This window comes from Chaetodon trifascialis, chromosome 6, assembly GCF_039877785.1.
Source record: "Chaetodon trifascialis isolate fChaTrf1 chromosome 6, fChaTrf1.hap1, whole genome shotgun sequence".
NCBI lineage: Eukaryota > Metazoa > Chordata > Actinopteri > Chaetodontiformes > Chaetodontidae > Chaetodon > Chaetodon trifascialis.
The window spans coordinates 21,644,657-21,667,370 of NC_092061.1; the positions used below are offsets into that span (position 1 = coordinate 21,644,657).

At 41.1% G+C, this 22,714-nt stretch overlaps 3 protein-coding genes across 3 annotated transcripts in view; 2 read left to right on the plus strand and 1 right to left on the minus strand.

Annotated features, from left to right (window-relative positions):
• LOC139332460 (stromelysin-3-like) overlaps window positions 1-3,088 on the minus strand; it is a 32,295-nt gene extending 29,207 nt beyond the window's left edge. The window contains 1 exon segment of the mRNA XM_070964430.1: window positions 2,923-3,088. Coding sequence (XP_070820531.1) covers window positions 2,923-3,030 — 108 coding nt within the window. The 5' untranslated portion in view covers window positions 3,031-3,088.
• A 9,704-nt stretch (window positions 3,089-12,792) lies between these two features.
• Window positions 12,793-16,735, plus strand: cfap157 (cilia and flagella associated protein 157). Its single transcript, XM_070963938.1, is given in 8 exon segments — window positions 12,793-12,872; window positions 13,623-13,891; window positions 14,514-14,658; window positions 14,821-15,067; window positions 15,716-15,816; window positions 16,056-16,206; window positions 16,525-16,601; window positions 16,603-16,735. Coding segments are annotated over 8 exon segments (1,203 nt in total).
• Window positions 16,736-17,987: 1,252 nt separating this feature from the next.
• Window positions 17,988-21,923, plus strand: gstt1a (glutathione S-transferase theta 1a). The gene is made up of 5 exons (XM_070964400.1): window positions 17,988-18,353; window positions 19,092-19,179; window positions 19,781-19,937; window positions 20,233-20,409; window positions 21,387-21,923. The coding sequence occupies exons 1-5, from the start codon at window positions 18,248-18,250 to the stop codon at window positions 21,585-21,587; spliced, it is 729 nt and encodes a 242-aa protein (XP_070820501.1). The 5' UTR covers window positions 17,988-18,247; the 3' UTR covers window positions 21,588-21,923.
• The last annotated feature ends 791 nt before the right edge of the window (window positions 21,924-22,714 follow it).

Consider the following 22,714-nt stretch of genomic DNA (forward strand, 5'->3'; position numbering starts at 1 on the left):
CCGGCGCAGCTGTGACCTAGATCTATTCGATGGGAACTGAGGATGGCTCTGATGTCACCTTCGCTCTCACGGTTTCCCGACCAATCATTTTGCCTGAAGACATCTACATGATGGGACATAACAGAAAGGAAAACCCAAGAACTCAGGTTGTATTGACAAAAGCAATATCCAAACAGTTAGCTGTTAGCCCCTCCTCTTCACTCCAGAGAGAAAACAGGCACTTTGTGAATCCTGCTGCCCTGAATGCCACAGACCCCGAGGCCTGTCCAGGCCTGTGCAATCACTCACTCCTTTGTCAACAATGGGGTAACAAATTGACAAGACTACAGATTAGGCTTTGCAGTGAAATGACCAGCAGACAAAACATAGTTGTCACCACAGGTGCAGCATAGTTGTGATAATGTGCTGCAAGGACAGCCAACCTGGCTTTCAACTCTACAGAAAATCACACTTGACAAAGACATGTCTTAACACCACAATGTCCTGACCTCAGATTACTGTGAATCAAGATGGAAAAACAACACAGTTAGGATATTAATGAATCAACACAAAGGAAGCTCAAAATCTCAAAGCATGTTGACTGATCGACATGACAAGATCAATCTTGATGTTTTTGACCACTGAGCTCATTTTATTGAAACAATTTTTAGTCCTGAAGAAGAAAAACCATCCAGTTATTTACAAGACAAACACAAAGGTTAGAGGACAGTCTGAAAAAATAACTGTGTGCAGCAGACATTATGTTTTTTTCTCTTTCTCTCCTGTTAATCATCTCATGACCCCTCAAATTTATCTTGGGAGTCACAGGTTGGGACCCTGTGGATTATAACACGGTCATAAATTCTTGCCTTGGCTGAAAGAACTGATCGTGCCCAATCAGCGTTTTTCCTGACTTGCGTTGCTTACAGAGTTAATCAGAAAGGAGGGGCCACCTGTAGCACAAACAACATCATTCTTTCTCTTCTCCATGTTTACACTTGTATGTGGCACTGGTTGGTCAGGTATGTTTTCTTGCAGGGTCTGTATGTCTTTACATGCAAACTTTTCACTGTTTTAAAAGGTTAAGATCTGGCATCTTAAGAGCACAAAAAGTGTTCAAAACTGGAAACAGCCACTTTTCTTGTGATTTTGCTGGAGACCATTGTTACGAGATTACTCCTTTTTCCTTTTATTTCCTTTTTATGCAATGTAATGGCAATATATTACTGCGCTTGACTCCATGATTCTACCTCTATCGATCTATTATTTGGATAAATTAGACTATATATCATAGAACACATCGGTTATTAAACTCTGCGAGAGATGCCGGAAAAATTTGGACACACTCGCCTTTTTGCCGTGATGTTGCGTGGCACCATTATTTCATGTTGTTTGATCAATTTTAAAGTTCTTTACTGGGGATAAGAACAACAGTCACCACTGCACTTCTCTAAGACTGGGGATTCTTCCTGGACTGACAGATGTACCAACATTCATTTCTCTGTAAAGCTTGCGAGAAAATCTTATATCTATCAGCTTTGCTCCAAACTGCACTCACTGTGATTGGCTGATGCATCAGCAACATACCAAACATTATTTACTGTACACATCAATCTCCCTAAAAATAAAACACTTAAACGCTTCTCTCGAAATCCAAGACTATTCTCTGTATTTACTCCATTCTTCCCTGTAATTGCTTATCTGAGCTGTTTGTTTGGATAAATTCTTTCTTTGTCTGTGTACCTACAAACAGGACATTCCAGGACAACAGGAAAAGGCATGCATGCTAAACCAGCCAACTTTGTGTAAATAAAGGTTACAAAAACGATGTAATAATATGATTCAGAAGAAGAGAGGGTCTAAACAAGGGAAACACTTCAGGCTGCAGTCAATATGATGGCATCCCAAATTACAACACTAGAACACACAAAGAAGAAACATTAGAATGAAAAATATTAAACAATAATGAGTTGCAGCATGTGGCCACAGCAGTAAACCAAAGTCAGGCTAACAGATGAATGAAAATAAGGCAGAAAAGCCACCAAAACCCCTGACTGTGACAGTATTTGTACAAGTGTAACGCCTGCCACTGACGCCGTCATGACGGGTCCATATGGAGGACCCCCTCTTTATGGTGTTGTTGACAAAATGCCGTTAAGACCTGTTATTACTGCTTCCTGCCCTGCAGACGGAGGAACTCAGCAACCTTAATTTTTTTCTCTCTCCTTGTCAGAGATCAGACCTGGCTGCACTGAGGCAAAACCAAAACACTCTGCTGTCATCCTGCATGCATGGAGAGGAGAAGACGTCAGGTTCTGGCTGCAAAGTCATGACTGCTTCAGTGCTGCTGAGCAGACAAAACTAAATAGTGATGATAGTAATTTTTTTCAAAGTACGAGCAGCTCCCGGGCTAATTACAGTGACAGGTCAGCTCCTGCGCGCGCGTAAAATAGCCATTTTCATAATTACAACATAAGTATCATTGGTACTGATGATTCCGAGGAAATGGCGCGCCTGCGCGCGCGTGTGAAGGTGTACGGTTGCACTTGTAGATGCAGAAGAGTGAAGATTTACTTAAACCTTAACTTAATTCTTCATGCAATAAGGTGGATGCGGTTTATTCCGCAGCAAAGTGACTCGCTTCCCTCCAAAGTCTGCACGAGACAAGAGCTACAAACTATTGCATAAGTGTGTGTGCATGTGTAAGTGTGTGTTAAGGGCGTGGGGGAATCAGGAGAGGGACTGAAGAAAGTCCACACTGCAGACTCCTTTAAAATGCAAAAGAAATCGTTTCTCATGCGTGCGACATGAAAACCAAAGTCGATTCATTCAGTATCAAAACATTCTGCAAGCGTCTGCAGGAGAAAGTTTCCTCTCAGTTTCTGCTTCGACTTTGCAACAAGTAGCCGAAAAAGATGGAAAAACAAGCGTCCTCTAACTCACCGGTGCCACTTTGTACCTGCTGGATCCCCGCACTGGAAGACAAAGCGTGCTCGGGAAGCATTGCAACGCAAAGACGCAGCAGCAGCACACGATCAGAGAAGTCCGCATCCTCACAGGCGTCAGGAGCCGTGGTGGTGCACAGGCAGGCTGGGTTTGGCGCAGCTGTGTGCGGTGCGCAAAGCCGGGAGTCACACGGCTGCAGAGTCCGGGGCGACTTCTCTTTAAATAGACTCTGATTTCTTTGTTCTCCTTAGGTTTTTTTTTTCTACACTTTTTTTTTTACAGCCCAAGGCTGATAATACCACCCGCTACCATGTGACTCTTAACCCTTTCTCTGCCATGTGCCCATCAACTCCAAACACATGATGATAGCTTTGCGCTTTCCTCCCACCTGTGGCTTTTTGATTTGACTAAGACCAAAAGCCCAATGTTAACTTTTTTGGAGGAAAACATTAAATAACACACAATATCCCATATTTGACGCCATGACAGCGTGCACAGGCAGGCATACTCCAGTGCCTATGGAACATTATAGGATTATGGTATGAGTATTACAAGTCCTGACCAACATGCTGCAGCTCTATTCAAATCCTTTTCATAAGAAATACATGTAATCAATGTTGAGTGCACCAGTCGCAGTGCAGACCTGTAAATTAACAAACTTATTTTGGTTCATGTTCCACCGCTTCATTACATCTCTGTACTTAACGCACAGGATTGAGTCTGATCAGTCTTCTCATCTAACAGAAAAAGAAAATGTCAAACTATTCCGTCAGATATGGATGAAATAAAGAATAATTATGGTGATAATAACTGATATAAAAGTGTGTGTGAAGCGTAGTTTTTATGAGAATGGAACAAGTTTGTGTGATAAAGAACAAAAGGATGAAACTGAGGGACGGACTCTGTTGATTTACTTTTGCAGCTGTAACATCAAATGCACAAGCTCCACAGTTGGACCCACTGGAGGTTTGTGACCAACCTCCATCCCTTTGTGCAGCAAAAACTCTCTGTGAGTCAGTTTGAGATCATTTCTATAATTACAACCACTAATAGCAGCAAAGAATTTAGCAGAGCTTTCCTGTGTAATGGCTGTCAGGTTTCTGAAGACTATTTGGACATAAAAAAGGGCTCTAATAAACTCTGATTGCCTGACAAGGAATTGCAAGCTCCACACAACGTCAGGCCTGTTATAAGTGTAATGAAAGAGAAAAGGGAAAGGCTTTATTAGAAAGTGACACTACTAATTTATGGACAGGCAGCTATAATTAATGTTGCTGGATGCACATGTGTTATGTACAGAGGCCAATTAGTGTTAGAGCTTAATTTGGATTGGTCAGATTTTAACCTTAACCCTCCTATTTAAGATATTTGTGTGTTGGGGGATAAGGGTGGACACAATACATAACACAATCACCAATTACCTGACAGCAATAATCTATTTATTTCAGGGTTATTGTTGCAGCCCCAGAACAAATAATAGCCAGCGACAATGCTTAAATTGGGCTTTCAGTAATTGCAATAGTCATTCATGACAGTAAAGAACTTGTCATTTATGTTTTGTCATTGTTTTGTTTTTGTTGTTCACTCACACTCAAAAAAAAAAGTCAAATTGTGTCCACCCATTCAGGCTGAACTCAACCAGTGAGATCGTTTCTTCAGGCAGGCATCTGAGAGAGGTTTGTTACTTAAGCTCAGATCTACTGGGTTCAGATCACCCCCAGTATATTTTATTGTGTTTGAGAGGAGGGTGTTTTTGATCTCCAGGTCTGCTATTTGACTCCGAACTTTCCACACACTTTTTATTGTCTCAAATTAGCAGACTCTCGCTCTTGTAACTCTAAAGTAACCTGCACCAAACTGGCCATTGTCATGATGTGAATTATACAAACAAGTTATCTCATGTTTCCCCACAGATGATCTCAATACGTTTTCCTCAGTGCTTTTTACAAGAGATGGCAGTGATCCAACACAAGAAAGCAGCTCTCAATTAGAAAAGAAATTTGCCTCAAAATCAGGATCCAACTCATTGCCAAGTCCAATAAATACAGGAATCTGTGAAAGTTACACTGCTGCAGGGACATGCTGGAAACTAACTGAAGTTTCACATAACATGCTGATTAAGCTGGAATGATGTGAATTAAAGCAGAAAAGAAGACATACCCAGGAAACCCTTTCAAAACAAGTTTTTGAACACATTCAGTGCTGTGTCCTGAGGTAATGAGTGAAAGGATATCAGAGACTACAGGAGCAGCCACTGTAAGCCTTCAAATGGCAATATCAATGTGTCAGTGTCAAAAAAAAAAAAAGTAAAAACCATGCTGAATGCTTTAAGATGCAGTTTGTCCAACGGCTACAAGATTCTGGCTCCAAGAAAGTGTCAGTTTTATTATGGTGATCTGGATAGTCCTCAGGTACTCTGTGGAAATGACAAATTAATGTTTTTTGTTTCACAACACATTTTGGTCTCAATAGTTTATGTCCAGAAACCCAAAGATTAGGATGCAACACGTCCCTTCATAAACAATGGATGTCTCACATCACGTCACGCCACGTTTTTAGCCCCCGTAGTGAAGTTATGGAATTACTTGTAGTTTAGGGATGGCCACATCGGTTGGTTTATGGCTCCACAGCAAAAAAGGGCTATCTCAACAACAATCATACTAAGTTTGGTACAGACTTTCTTTATTCCCTTAAGATGATTCTGAAGGACTTTGATGACGTCTACATCTATACAGCATCACCTTTTGGTTAAGTTTGTTGCTAATTCATGACAGGGTGTCAAGTTATGCCCACATTCCTCTCTTAACATGTCGTGCTAACATAATAAACATTTAGCGTGCTAACTGCACTTTGAAGAAGAGAAAATGGAAAAATGTACACCCTACCCTGGTTCCAAAAGTCCCATTAATTTTTTCCATAGACACGTCCCTCAGTTTGGATCAGTATGAAACTCTCCTGGTTCAATCATCAGTCTAAATTATTAACAACTGCATTACAAAAATATCTGGTTCTTTGACAAAAAGTCGAAGGTACAAGGCCTTGTATTAAGAAGAAAGAAATACTTTATAAGACTTTATAGGCTCTGTTAACATGGTAATATGAGCTGAGTTCTAACGTTAGGTAAGCAGAAACACAAGCAAATTATATTCCATGACGTGTTCATACTTGGTATTGCTTAGTGTTTCAGGGCCAAACCCTTCATGTATCCATTAACCATTCAAAATTCATGTACACATTTTATTTTAATTTTAAAACATAACATACATTTCCATTATCTACATAATATGTATCCCAATCTGACACCTGCAAGTCAGGTCTAGGCCTACACCCAGTCCTTGTTTTCCCATCTCTTTGTCCAGGTCAAATCAAGCTGAAGATGTTTTCAGATGAAAAGATCTTGTGGTTTCCATCTGGTCCTGATGCAGCAGCTGTTGGTCTGATATGAATGGAATGTTTGGGCTGTTTATCACATGCACAGATGACCATAATGGAGCTCAGTGTTTTCCTTTCGGTGAAAATACAAAAACCATAAAAAAGGCACACAACAAAAGTGCACAGCATGGCATTCCACTGAGCTAATGCTGAGCTGGTGTTTGCATGTGTGTGTTGGGGTTTGTTCACGCCAAGGACTTGATTTGGTTAACCCTCGCAGCATCCACCCATGTGCACGCCTTTGCTCACACATCACAATAAATTTGAAAGTTAATTCATGAAGTTCATTTAAAGACTTGGTCATGACAAGAACGAAGGCTACAGGTTGGAGAAGAAACCCCTCCATTTGCCAATGAAGTAAGCTGGAAATGCTTTATGTTTAGTTTTTACTGAAACAGACAACCCCCCTATTTCTGGTTAATAATTGAACTGCTCTAACATTCTTTAGTCTTATGGTGAGATAATGCACTTTCACTCTAGTACATGGTGCTATGGTGCCACTGGTGATCCACCATGGAGACTGTAGCTAAAGGCTCCGTTCAGAAAAAAAGCCCCGGCTTGAGTGAGATGCTAACTTTTGTCCTCTCTCTGCAGAACTGTACTACACAGCTAATTTTCTATCTTTAGCTTGGTTAAGGAGATAATGGAAATGTAAAATTAATCATTTTGTAATGTTTTAACATGATTTTGAGATATGTGTTAAGTGTCATTTGCAGCTAACTGTCCCGTTTTTTCCCATAAACTTCAGTCTTACGCAGTAGGGTTGTCACCGACATGAGCATTCTGTAACTTGAGAAAATGTGTTCTACAGATTGTTGATGGTATTTACAAGCCAGCAGTAAGTAAATGGTCATGAGAAAGATACCATTCTCAAAATAGTTTCACATTTCTGGTCAACTGCTAATGTGTTGTGGGTGCATCATGTGGCCAAGCGCTGCTGTTTAAGTGCAAGTGCATGGCCTGAGCAAGATGCTAAAATTTGTCCTCTCTGTATTGTTCCTATAAACTGTCAATAGTTAGCTTAGCATAACATTAAGACTGGAAACAGCCAACCAGCTAGCCTGGCTCTTCTCCCACTACCTCCAAAACTCCCCAATTAAAACATCATATTTTGTTTGTTGACTCTGTCTCAGTTGAATCAATTTCCTCATCTAATGCTTGGCAAGAAAGTATATTTCCCAAATTTTTGCATGGTAAATTTGTCGACTTTGGTGACTTTTGCAGAAAATTTTATCATTAAAAAGTGTGCTGCAAATCAACTTTTCTATTTTCCTGATAACATTCTTTAAATCAATGTGCATGTGAGCAGAAGGGTAAGATGCTTTTGGCAAATAATAACTTGTTCAGGACCAGAAAAGACAAAATATTGGACTTTAACTTGGGACTCGTGACTTGGTTTTGATGTTGGACATTATTTGTCATTTGTAAAGCAGTGACTTTAACTCACCAGAGTAACTGTGTGTATGCCTGTCAGGACAGTATTCATGCTGTGTGAAGCTCAGTGAGTGAGACAAATCTTCCTGTTGGTTTTAGGTGAAGGAAGCGGGAGGCACGGTGTAACACAATGTACCGCTGATAAGAAAAGGTTCAATTTGGCTCCATAAAGCAGTTTCCCTCAGTGTTACTCTAAGGTGTTATCTTGCTTTTTGGAAAGCGTTTCCTGTATTTTAGAAGAATTAATGGCAGCTCATTAATTCTTCTGAAGGCGGAAAATGAGCTGTGATACCTGCAATTACGCAGATGCCACCTACGAAGACGAGAGGGAACTCAAAAAGGTTCCAAAATGACCTTTAATGCTGTTTTATTCTGTATTTTTCTCCTTGTCAAAAAATCCAAAACCAACGAGTACGACTCTTAATATGTTCAGACTTCCCAACCTATCGGTCTGTTTTACACTGGAGATGTAAATCTTGAAAAACCAATGAAGGTGATTTGATATGTTCAAAAGACCTTTTCATGGGATTTATTGACAACAAAGAATAGAATAGATATATTGCTGGTTATCGTTTACAAAACTAGTAAGTATCCAGTGGCTGTTTGTTGTTGCAGGGTGGTCTCGTGGTTGAATAGATTGTCTGGTCATTAAAAAGGTCACAGGTTTGATTGGTGTCACAGCAAATGTGTCCATCAACCACCATGTGTCCTGAGCTAAACACTGAGCCATTGTGTGAGAGCCTGGAGCATAAATATCACTCACAGACAGAAAAATAAGGCTGCTTTTTATGGCAACATCCAGCTGTAAAACTCTGACATGCGATATATAAGTTTGAGCTGAAACATCGAACATATGTGATCGTGGCAACAGATTCATATCTGGTGACTGACTAGCGTCCAAAGTCCCTCTCAGACTGACTGCTCCGCATTGCAGCGATACTCTTCCCATCATTCTTAACGAAAGGTTTACATCCAACCCTGCGCTTCCTGTCATTATGATACCTCCTGTTTAAAGTGAAACACTGACCCTGAACAAGGTTTAGTCTAAATCCGCTGCCTGAGAAATCCATTTTTCATACGGCTGGTCATGGGTTCGTGTCAGCCGCACTTCTCAAAACAAAGACCACATGTGTCCATTTAATGCAAACCAGACGCGTGGATGCAAGCGACCAACCTCCAGCTGCCTGCCTCCTCTGTCTGGACCCTCTAGAGCCAAGAAAAATGGCTCAGGAAGGGTTTATGGTGATGCAGTGGGGGTTATTAGTGGGTTTGAAGGCATTAACCCTCGTTCTCTCCTTTTGGCGTGACCTCAGCTGACCCCTGGCAGGCCTCGCCACAACAAAAGGGCCAAAAGGGTGAAGGCGGAAAGAAGGGAGATCAAAACAGAGCTGGCAATGTGTGCTGCTGCTAATCTCAATTTTTTTTATATGCCTCAGCATCCTCTGTGATAAAATAATGAGTTTTCCTTGAGTTTATGTCAGCAAACATCAATTTGCTGCAGTTTCTGTGATAAAACAAAATTTGATGTTGTGGGTGTTTAAGAGTTTTGATTGCCAACACGGTTGAAATATTTTGGATTTCAAAGCAGTTTTCCTTCAGGGACAATAAGCTAGCCTTAGCTGTGGCACAAAGATAAAATCTTGCAGCCGGTGCAGAAATATCACACGATTTCATCAAAGGATACTTTCCTAAAGAGATTTGCTTTGTTATAGTGGCCTTATTGTACTCTGTGGTAATTCTGTCTCCACTGGTGTTATCAAAGCAATTACAGTACAAGCAGAGTATTTTAACACTTAACAGGTTTCCTTTCAAGATGTGCAGCGAGGAAACCAACAATTTGAGACAATACAATCCCAACTCAAGGTCTACTTGCTAGCTTTTCTGGGGCTTTCAGTCATATCATGTGGTTTTCATCAGCAATTGAATTTTCATGCTTCACTTGAGAACTAATTCAGCCCAATCAGATACATAGGACAAACCAGCAAAAGTGACACAAGTTTATCAGCCCCTTCACTGTATCACACTTGTTCTTGAACCTTTTTCTTCTGTGCCATACTGTGCAATGCTACCAGCAAACTCCATGATGGTTAGTTTTAGGTATTTTGTAGAGATACTCCCTCTTGGTAACTTTAAAGATACTCTTACAGAGGAACTTTGTGGTACATACTCACTGCAGACACTCGTTGGTTTGTAGAGAATATGTCTTGTTTTCTTTTGGACTTTTGCTTATAAAAGGAGTTTTGACTTAACACAAATTGAGTTGATTTTATGCAGCTAGGTGGTTGCTACAATTGTCAAGCCTTATTCCAATGGATTAAATAACAGATTAAACATTACACAACACAAGTGCAAGTACAGCCAAAAGCCAAGACAGCCATCATGTGGCTGCTCTTTGAATAAAAACCACCATAACGCAGGAGTGTCATAACTACAGACAGCACTCATGCAATCATCTGTGCAAACCTGATTCTGCAATAGTGTTACAAATGTGAATTTAGAATAAAACATCATGAAACATACTAAGTGCTGACGTCAATGAGGAACGTCTGAGTGAAAGAGAGAACTGTGAGTTTGATATAAGAGTATTTTAATGACGTATTTTGTTAATGTGGCACCAATGGCAGATACTTTGTGTACTTCTAGGTAGATTACTAATATAGTACTGCAATACATCAAATAAGCATATCTCATGTTTTTATGTAAAAGTAAGTGGTAACTATATGTGTCACATAACTACAGCTGTCAAGTTAATGTGGTGGAGTAACAAGTCCAGTATTTGCCTCTGAGATATATTGGAGTACAAGTGTAAAGTAGTATAAAGTCAAAGTACAGGCATGTCAAAATTAGTCTTAAAGTTACAGTGCTTAAATAAATGTATTTACTATTAACTTGCTTGGACTGATTGTTATCATTATTTACTCTATGTTTATATTTACTATATGTTTGTTAAAGTATCTCTGTAGAAGTCAGATGTGAATATTTAGTGACGCTGTGCTGGTATTTCTTTCTAAATCTCTGAAGGTAGCACTCTATGATTTTCTGCTGTAATATTTTGACTCAGAGTAGTTGTATAAGTGTCCAAAAATTGACGTCAAACTTCCTGTAGTTTCTAAGTATGATGCTATTGTTGGATATTTGTGGAAAAACGTTCCGTCAGTCAGTCTGATTAATTGGCCCCACTGACCTCTTCCTCTTTCTTGAGGCGAGAGACTTTCTACTATCTTTCAACCACCTCTGTGCCATCTCCTCTAAACAAAAAAACACTACAAACTGAATGATGAACTGATGAGAACTTCCAGGGGTGAGAAGCATCTCAAGGCCTTCATTGACCTCTGTTGGTGATCAGGAGGAATTGTACCAACGCAGACTAACTGTCTTTATCTCACACGCACGCACGCACGCACGCACGCACGCACGCACGCACGCACGCACGCACGCACGCACGCACGCACGCATACACGTGTTTTGTCCCCATAATGAAGGTAATTTTCCATAATGTGACAGTATAAACACATGTATATGCCCACATATTATATTATTATTATAAAAACCTAAATAATTAAAAATAATATAAATCTGGATTGCAGATTTCACTACTGTAAAAATAAAATAACAATGCTGGCATATTATAGAAGTGATAATGAGGGGGATGACTCACAAAACTCCAATACTGTCTTGTATGAGGACATCAGATATTACAGAGTAATGAGAGTAATGGCAGCTCATCCCCTCAGCTTCCGTGCTATCTTTTTATATGTGGACATTTTGACTTGTCAGGTGTAACTAATAGCATCAATAATGGCAGCATTCTGTGTGCCAATGTCAGGTTAACCTGATGCATCAGATGCTGGAGGTCATCCTTAGCAACTGCTGAAGAGGGAAGACCCTTTAAAAAAATATACTTAGCAGGTGAGGGGATGAACCATCCATCAATCCCGCTGCTTCAACCAATCAGATCAACGAACCATATGGCACAGGAGAGAAAAACTCTGACTGAAGCCTGTTGGGAGAAGAACAAAAACATCTTTTCACACAGACAGGACGACACAGAAGAAGAAAGATAAGTCCAGCCAGCAGCACATCCTGGCCCAGACCGAGGCCAGGAGCATGAAGGTGGAGATGTGCAGCAGGATGTTGCCTAGCGAGATGAAGCAAATGATGAAGGCCATGGTTTTCACATCTCTGGACTTCCACTGCTGCACCAGCATGACCCCGAGGTTGGAGACGGAGGGGAGGGCTCCCTGGACCTGCAGGAGGGTGGTGCTGCACAGCTGCAGATCAGCAGGTCCAAACATGGCTTCAGAGGCCCAGCACAGATGGATCGTGTTGGAGTCCTCCCAGCTTCAGAGCAGAGTGACCCACCCTGAGTCCTTTCAGAGGAAATGAAAATACCCAGCATGCAAATCTGTTCCCCTAGAGTCACCAGTGAAAGTTGTTGCATATGAAAAACTAGACGCTGCTTAGATCAGTCACCTCACTGCTTTGTTCATCTATAGGTCAGACCTTGATTATAAAATGAGCAATTACAGATTTTGAAGTTGACCTGAGAAGCAGTCTTTGTTCATATGAGTGTTTTGCTTATGTCTTTATGTGTGTATCTGTCTGTAATTGTTGTCATAGTGGTGTTGCTCTTATCCACAAAGTAAAGAGCAGCATAGCAGAATAAAGTGGCCATATATTAAAAATATAGGATATTCACATTTCAGTCTTTCTGCCTTATTTCCATGAATTTCTCAGGGTGAAAGTGATGCCATTTGAACCAGACAATGTCACAGACATGTGCAGCCTTAAAGTGTTTGATAATATTATGTTTGATAATAAAGAAATGTATTTTTTAAAAAGTGCAGAAGTTTCGGAGCAGTCCCTGAAGGCACCATTCCCCAGCAACCGTTTATCTAACGCTAGTTTCACAAAACGAACATATTTTCTGTGGATTTTCTTTGAAACTTGCACCAAGGGCGGAGATAACCAACAAAAAGTCACAAAGTGTCCAGGAAGAAAATGGATAAAAGTGGTCCTGACAACAGAGAGAAGCCATTAGAGTTGATAGAGATGCAATTTCTGGAGGAGCAGCTGGAAAGGTGAGGCTGTCACACTGCAGAGCTGCTTCTCATTTGGCAGGAAATAAATCCTTGAATCAAAATTCATATATAAATATAGTTAGATATGTGTGTTTGTTGTTGCCTTTAGAAACTTGAAAAATACAGTTCTGCTTACTAACAAACCCGTTTTATTTGCGAGGTCCATTGAAGTTAGCCAGAATGATGTTAGCCATGTTAGCACTAGCAGCACTTTGTGCCTCTGAAGCTGTTTGTAACCTTACTGTTTAAAAGCAGTTATACAGCCAGCATGTTCAATGTGTTAATGAAAAATATTTCATAAGAAAACATTTGGCTATCATGATTTTTAACGTTAAGCTGCAACTTCCATGTAAAGAGTTCATACCCTGCGTTTGGTTTGGTGGGAACACAGCATAGACAATCAAACAGCTGCTTGACTTCCAGTTCTCAAACATTATTTCAGTATTTGTATTAGCAGTGAAAGTGGTGTGGTGTGTGGTGGATCAGTATCAAATCCTTACTGGCCTTGTTTAACGTAACAACACCTTTAATGGAACTTTCCTGGGTGTTCACCAGCTGTTGGTTCCTTGACTTATCACTGAATTTCACCTCATTATTGAGGTTGTGTAAATGCAGCATGACAAGAACTCTCTGATACAGTATGCAGCTAATGCAGTTGTCATTCTGTTTTAATTACTGTATTTACAGACAATGTCACTGTAGATTCTTGCATAAAACCCCTAAACTCATGTGTCAGTCTTCCTCCTGCAGTTGTCAGCTTAACTATGACGAGCTGGAGAAACAGAACAAGGACCTCACCTCTCGGTACTGCGCGCTTGAGACGGAGAAGAAAGACGTCACTGAGAACCTGAAACAGTGCATAGCTGCAAAAGAGAGGGAGGGGGGCGAGCTGGCTGAGCAGCTGGAGAGTCAGCAGCAGTCTATGAAACGGGCCACAAAGGTCCTGAAGCTACAGATACAGGAGACACAGGAGCTACAGGAGCGGGTCAATGAACTTAACTCTGGCAACATGATGCAGGGTGAGGCAATGTGTCCTTGTAAAATGGTCACAGTGCAGCGTTGTTTCACCTTGTAGCCAGACAAATAGATAAAACAACTTTACAAACAGATGGTCACAGCCTTGTTGATCAAATTTTTAATCAGGTCCCTGAGCACAGGACAAGTCTATGAATCTTTTTTTAAACAGATGGCTGTTTTTGATTTTGATATTAGAATATTTTTAAAATGCATTTTTTGACATTTGACCATAGACAATCCAGAGACTCGAGATAGAAGAGGGATCTTTCTTCTCATTGGACTTATAACATTGATAAATTATCAGAAGACTGATGGTGAGACTTGTCATTGTAAAGCAGATAATCTGCCTCTCACTGGCTGAGTTCAATCTCAGTGGGAGCGCCAAGAACCACAGGGAGAATTTTAATGGACCCAGACTAGAATCTTGGTGTAAAGGATTCAGTTGGCTTCAAAGTGCCATACAAATTAAGCGCGACAGTCAGATTGTCTTTTTCAGAAAGATTCAAAAGTACATCAGCTCTGCAAGCCTGACGGTGGAGAGAGCTGGTGGGAAGAGGTTTCAAACGCTTTGTGTAAAGTATGCTGTGGGAAGCATCCTCTCCTCTTCTCGTTTACTCTCCTCAGCGGCAAAGTGTGAGGAGCAGAAGGAGCAGCTGATGCAGCAGCTGTCTGACATGGAGTCTATGAAGAAGCAGCTTGTCAGTCAGGAGAAGGAGCACGAAGCTGCCATCCACAGGCTGATGATGGAAGCAGAGTTGGAGATGAAAAAGTAAAGTCTAAGACTGCAGTTGAACTTACAATTAACATTACATCTGTAGGAAAATGTTTCATACTGATCTCCTTTTTTGATGTTGGTTTGACTGCTTTGTTAAAATGGTGGTCAGCAAAAAGTAAATGTTTATCCTTACCTCCACCTGTCCTCCAACAACAGGATCCCTGGTGGGGTACAGGAGACGCTGGCGGACCGTGTTAAGATGAAGACCTCCAAACTTCTCTGTAAGGAGCGGGCTGAGCACAGCGAGCGGTTGAAGTGGAATGAATGTCTGCTGAAAGATGCCGTGGCCCTGCAGAAGGAGATAGATGCCCTGCGAGACAGACAGAGGGATCTTTGCGTTAAGAGGGACGGCCTGAAGAAAGATGTCAGCAAGATTACCCAGGAGATCTTCGCCCGAGAGAAAGTAAGAGAGCACCTGTAAACAATGTTGTCAGAGAAGTAAGAGAATTGCAACTCAGAGGGCTCCTGGGTTTGAAGAGGCCTCTTAATCTGCAGCTAAATGCTCTGCAAATGAGCTATACGTCCACACTCTGCCCTCAGTGTCACAGTAAGGCCATTCAGCAAGCGAAGGTGTTGAAAACTCTGCATGCAGAACACGATGGATTAGCAGCCATCAGCTTAACCGCACACTCAGCCATCTTGTCAGAGTAGTGGGAAGGGGACAGCCACGGCCAGAGGCATCGCGTTTTCAGGTTGTCCGTCTTTCACTTTCTTGTGAACGTCACATCTTAGAGGCACCTTGAGGGAATTTCATCAGTTTGGCTCAAACATTCACTTGAACTCAAAGATGAAATTATTACATTTTGGGGGTCAAAGGTCACTGAACACACACAGCACATTTTTGGCCATAACTCAAGAACAGAAGGAGAGATTGTGACCGTATTTCACATTGCTCTTCAAGAAATGCTCCTCAGATGGGAAATCTAAAACATCATCAGAAATGAATGTGGTGATGTCAGTTTGCTAACAAACATGCAAGGTTAGCAGTAGGACCTCCTTTACCTTGTCCTCCTTTTTCCAGTTAAAATCACCAACATCTTCCTTTCTTCAGGAGGTGAAGCCGCTGAAGAAGAAGTGCCAGCAACTGGAGGTGGAGCTAAAGGACTGTAGCATCACTAACAATCACCTGCTGGCCGAGGACAAGAAAGTCAAGTAAAAGTTTCAGATCTTTTTTTCTCAATACCTAAGATTAAGTAATTCATGAATGCTTTAATCCTAAAAGATTTTTTGACACTAATTATCGGTTAACTCCACTTCCTCCATTCCTAGGAAAAAAACAATCCAACTACATTCCTGAAGGGAGGAAACATTAACGACATCAGTAGAAAAACATAAATCTACCCTCATAACACAGCTGAAGAATCACGTTATTTTTTTCGTTGTGTTTTCAGAAAGGAACTGGCCTCAGTGTCCAAGCAGTGCAGTCAAAAAGCAGCTGAGATCAGTCAGATGAGGGCCGAGCTGCAGAGGTTGAAGAGCAGGAACAGGGAGCTGGAGCGCGTCATGCAGGACGCAGTCATCATTCTCAGACACATCCTCACGGTAAAAGGCAGTCCTGACCCGAGCGTCAGGACAGCTGCTTCACCTCCCACTGCAGCGATGAGTACTTGGAATGAAACCTTGTCATGATATCTGTGGGAGTGTTATTACAGAGAGGGAAGATGATTCTGGTTATAATCCAGCACAGTCAGACATCTCATTTAGCTTCTGCTGCTCACACAAACATTGAGATCCGTCAGTAAGAGTCTTTAGACAAATCACTGACAAGAAAGTTGTGGTTCTGCGGGCCTGCCCGCTAAGGTGTATCTCAACCAGATCATTTCTGATTGTCTAAGCTCTGCTGTTCTCTGTCCTCTGCAGGACTCTGAGAATGCGTCCGACACTCAGTGGAAGACGGAGAGGCTGCTGGATATCCTGGAGAACACCGCCCCACAGGGGACAGTCTCTACCCTCAATGTCTCCACTGAGAAGAGCCGTCGAGGACAAAAACCGCAGACCTCACGCCCCCTGCTTTAAACGTTCTGCTATTACTTCATATATGTCAAATTTATTTAGAAAGAAGCGCTTTTGACATGTTATGTATCGACATCATCAAAGAGAATAATCATCAGACTGTTAAGTTTCCCTCAGCTCTAAAGAATGTTATATCGTTTTTCAGTATGTCGCTTTACTTTGACTGTTGATCCCTCACACTGCTCCCATAGCATTGTTTTTGACTGCAGCAGGCAGCTGTTCTCAGCCAAAAACCTCTGCAACGTACACTACCTGCTCAGCACCAAACGGCAGACAAAGTTAGCAACAAGCTAGTGAAGCGCTGGTGGAGACAAAGAAACACCTAAATTTAGAGTAAATATTACATGTATAGTGTCAGTCAGGTGGTCAGAAACTGGAGACATGAGTGCTAATGTTGCTCCGTAATGTTAGATACATAATAAGTAACTGTTTGCTAAGTTTGCCATATCAACTTTATTAGATGAAGATGTTCCAGTGTTGAGTCCACGGCATTTCTCTGCTGCCACCAAGTGGCCAAAAACACAAGTTCTCAATTAATAGTAAATCCATAAAAACATGCCAGAATTACTTGTCTGGTCGTTTTATTAAAGTTCTTACGTTTATGATTAATCTGTTCTTTGTAAATGTGCAGCTGCTCTGTCAGGTCTTTCGACAAATTTGGCATTCTGAAGCCATCCATTCTACTGGATCCACAGCAGACTGATTGACAGGCAGGAACCTCTGCAGACTCAGACCCAAAGCCTGTTCATCCCACCACAGCATTTCAAAATCAAGGTTTTAGTCACTTTAATCCTGCTTCTGTTCTGATCGCTCATGTTTACTTACATTTGTAGATAATTACTGTTCTGAACATTTACAGGCTGCAAAGCAGTTTTCATAACCATGAGGATTATTCTGTTGACTAGTGGTTTGCAGTGAAGTGATTAGTAGTTTATAAAATGGTAGAAAAGTACTAATCACAAGTTCTGAGTGTAACCCAGTTATAGTGAATAAATCAGAGGAAAGTGGGAAATTCTCACATATAAGACCCTGGAACCAGGCAGTAGTCTGCATTTGTGCTTGATAAATAACATACATGATTAATTGGTTGCAAAAATTGTTGTTGAATATTATTATTATTTAAAGCACTGATTAACAGTATTGATAAAAATGCATTGGGAATTTTATGAATTTAATTATATAAATAGGCTCTTCACAGCAACCATTTTACAAATCTTTGTCCATGTGATCATTGACTCTGTAAAAATGTTCCCTCTTCTCACTAAAGTCTGCTTGATGCTGTAAACTCATTGTAAAGAGCGCAGTGAACCACAGAATAAAGGCGCAGCCTGCAGACAAGGATGTGATAATCTCAGCAGTGGTGATAAGATGTTGGGCCGAGCCTCGACCGAGGGTCACACTGCTCAACCACAACCTGTTTGCGTTGAGCCGTCACCACCATGCAAAAGGCAACGAGCGTGTCGGCTGAGAGAGGCGGAGCTGAGGGCAGACAGAGGATAACAGGCGCGGCCGGAGAGGACTGAAAAGAGGAAACGTCGCTGGAGAAGAACGCACTTCACACTCTGACACAATGGAGCTCTATCTCGACCTGCACTCACAGCCCTGCCGATCCGTCTTCATGTTCGCCAAGGCGGTCAGGATTCCCTTTGAGTTCAAGCTTGTCGACCTCATGTCAGGTAATCCCACACTGTGGCAGACAGGGACACGGCGGAGGCGCTCTGAATTCATACTGTACATGGCTGATTTGTGCATGTTTTAGTTCAGACTGTAGGCTTTTAGCTCACATTCTGCTGTATAATAGCTTTTTTTTTTTTGGAAATCTGCAGAAAGTTATCATGTGTAGAGCTGAATGAGAGCAAACTTTGAACTGGTTACATAAACTCCAGTTGGGGGTTGGATTGTCCTGCATGCTCTGAATGTGCTCTGTAACCAGTCCAAAAAAAAAAGAGAGAAAACACTTCCTCCCCTGCTATCAGTTTTCATTTTCACATTTCACCCAGAGAGCTGACGGTCTGGTCCAGGGAGGCGAGGAGTAGTGTTACATTAACTCCTAGATCACCAGCCTCACAAGTGAACAGTGGGTGACATGTCAGGGGTCAGGGGTCACAGCATCCAGACAAAACATTCCTGCATCTCTGAGGTGATGGGGTGTATCATGCAGACATGCTGGGAAAAGAAACTATAGGAAAAGATGTATAGAAATGTAGAAAACAGAAGAGTTTAGAAACAAGTAAGAAAGAAAAGAGAGGGGGAGTTACAAAAACTGCAGATTTTCTTTCCACAATCACATATTTTATTCTCCTCTTGTTCTCCAAGTGGCAAAACTACCTTTTCCTTTTTCAAAACAAACTGTCAACAGACATTTGTTTCACGCTTAAACATCCGTGATTTGCATTGGTGTGTGTTTGTCTCAGGGCAGCAATACAGCGAGGAGTTTGGAAAAATCAGCGTCCTGAGGAAGGTTCCTGTCATGAAGGATGGAAGCTTCATTCTTACAGAAAGGTACCACAATGGACAGAGTTCAGGACTGACTTCTCTAAGGTTGATTCTGATGCTTGTGGACAGCTGATTTCAAGAGTCCTGGAAATCTGATCAGTCCATGTGCTCATGTTTTAGACTTCTGCAAGTAATTTATTTTTGGAAACCTGTGAGGAGGAGTGAGATAAGCTCCGTTAAAGGCTGCTATCATAGTTTTAAGGGTCAGTGCACCCAAATTATAAAAAACATGTTTTTGCACTCCTAAGTTCTGGTTTTACAGTATCTGATGATGTATTTCAGTTTGCAACAGAGAGTCTTTATACAGTATGATGGAGCTGAATGGATTTCAGTTTGTGGTGCTTAAAGCTCTGAAAAAGAACATTTTAGAAATTCAACATCAGTAGTTAAAGTTTCTGTAAAATAGTAATAATAATGATAATAAGTAAAAAGTTACAATAAATTACAAGAAAGGCTGAATTTGCATTGACAAATCTTCTGATAACTGGACGTGAACTGCGACATTGCAGTTCATGGTGGGAACAGTTTGTCTGGTAGCGCCTGTCCTGGTTCAATTGTTCACTTGTTCTGGTAAACAACAATTGTTTTCTTCATGTCTGTGTTGCAGCATTGCAATCCTGAAGTACCTGGTGCAGAAATATTCGTCATCAGTGGCAGATCACTGGTATCCCGCTGACCTGCAGCAGCGAGCTCGTGTTAATGAATACCTGTCGTGGCAGCACATGAACCTCAGAGCTCATGGCTCAAAGGTCTTCCTCTTAAGGGTACGAGTCCCAAATCAACCCAGTGCTCTATTCTGCCCTGACCTTCCTCAGCACACACAGCTCAATTGCTCCTTTTTGTAGCACAGAAATGTGTATAATTGACACTCCTCTCTTCCTACTGTTATTATTGCACTCTTGTATAGTTAATTTTTAAGAACACTGAACCAAAAATTCTAAATCAGCTGTCACAGCTGTCATATGGACAGACGGACAGCTGCTACTACTTCACTGACTGCTGCTGCTGATACAACATGCGACCAGAGACCGATTGATCTGTGCGTGTCTCTCTGAGCAGGCTATGTTTCCTGTCATCATTGGCTCTGAGGTCCCAAAGGAGAAGATGGATGCTGCCATCGAGGATCTGAATCAGTCGCTCGACCTGCTGGAGGGGAAATTCCTGCAGAACAAACCGTTCATCATCGGCGACAAAATCTCTCTGGCAGATCTGGTGGCTATAGTCGAGATCATGCAGGTAATACTGTCACTATTTATTTTTTATATAGTATAACTAGGATAACTTTGTTAACTCAAACGTTAACTATAGTCATTTAAAATTGCCTGCAAAATTTGACGCAAAGAAAAATTGATGAAGTGCCAGTTTTGACAGTTTACAGTTGTGGGTATGGACAAGAAACACTGGGAGAACAAGAAGGCTGAATGAATTAAGCTCTGCAGCTGGAATCAAACTGGCCCACCAGGGCATTGGAGACCCCCAGTGTTACCTTTAGAACCACAAATTCAAAGTATTGTTATGAAAAACTGGGCTGCTAATTTTCATAGGATACGATATGAATATGAGTGTCCCTGAGTCCATGTAGTAATGTCTTTTATCCAATCATGTGTTCACAAAGTGGTGAACCTCTCTCCATCCTCGCTTGTGAATGACTGAGTCTTTCCAGGATGTCCCTTTCATACCCAATCATGATGCTATCACCTGTTACCAATCAACCTGTTTACCTGTGGAATGATCCAAACAGGTGTTTTTGGAACATTCCACATCTTTCCCAGTCTTTAGCTGCTCCTGTCCCAACATGTCTGAAACATGTTGCTGCATCAAATTCAGAATAAGCAGATATTTACAAAAATCAATTAGTTAATGAGGTTAAACTATTAAATATATTGTCTTTAAAAGGGGTTAGCTAATCATCACATTCTGTTTTTATTCATGTTTCATACGGTGCACCAAATTTTAGGTAATTTGGATTCTGATTAATCTAAATTTATGTGAAAAATATATCTGACAAATAGTATTTTATTGGTCTCTGAAAATAATTCTGAAGTCCCTCTCTGCACGTACAGTAACATCATGAGAGATCCTGACACCGAGACTGACAAACTTTGGTTTCGACTTTTCATTTTCATGTAATTGTAATATAAATTCATGTAACTGCAGTATTGTCTTTTCAAAAACAGGCTGTGTATTGAAATAGTTGGTTGGGTGTTTTGCAGCCTGTTGGATGTGGCATAGATGTGTTTGAGAACCGACCAAAGCTGATCGCCTGGAGAGAGCGACTGAAGAAGGAGCTGGGTGAAAAGCTGTTCGATGAAGCTCACGAGATGATCATGAAAGCGAGCAGCCTGCCGCAGCAGATCCAGAGCAGCAGCGAGCTGGAGAAGTTCAAAGCAATGTTTCGGAAGTATTTAATCTGAAGAATTTTCTGTGTACTAACAGAGATAATACAGCTGTTATTGATATATATAATGGCACTATGATGATTTTCATTAGCAGAATTGTCACAAAGTACTGAGAAGTCATTTAGCCAGCTGTAGCTGTGCAGTTACACAATGTGTAGACTCGTGCCGAGTCTCTACCCGCAGACAAAACAAAAAAATCTGAATTTTTTTGCAGTAAATGCTGAACACAAGAAATTTACAAAAAATAAACTGTGGAACAATTCATTGTACATAAAAGATAAGCTACTGTTTTCCTTGCTGAACTGAATGTACATCCATGATCGCTATACTACGAATATTAAAATTCCATATAAAAAACGTCTGTGTCCACTGTGTAACATTTTAAATGAAACGGTGAAATGCTTCATTACAAGTTCAAGCCCTGCATTCCAAATTACACTCAAAGTGTTCATTATGCCAAACAGGCCCTTTGACATGTTGATACGTTGAGCTGTAAGCAGAAATTTGATGTTGCAGCTGGTCTGGTTGGTGCTGCGTCACACACTACCACTGCACAACTAACAACCACCATACTGCTAAAGTAGCATGTATTCTCAATCTGCAAAGTGATTATTACCACAGCTGTCAAAGAACATTTCCCTCTGAGATGTAGCACAGCTGAAGTATTTAGTGCCATAAAATTGAAATATTCAAGTAAAGTACAAGTTGGCAAGAACTATTGCAGTAAAGCCAACGTCCTCAGCTGCATTCCTGCTCTGCACACATGGCTGTATGACTGAGTCATTATCTCCTCATGGGACGGTTTGTCCGATCTGGTCAGTTTCTCCTCACAGCAATCCATTTGTTCTCCCGGAAACAAAAGGCCTTTATCCCCAAGAAAATCAGAAAAGAAGGTCAGAGAGGAACACATCCATTTTTGGTTTTGTTTCTAGAACCAGACGTGAAATATTATGGAGAGATAAAGCATTTTTTTTTTATTTATTTATTTCTCAGTCTGTTTATCTGTGCACACAGTGAGGAAATCCTTCTGGATGAGTCTGTGAACTGATTTACGGTCAGCTAAATCCTTCTTGCCCAGTAGAGACAACACTGACATCTAGTGCATCAGTAACTCAGTGATACTGTATTTATTGTCCTTGCTT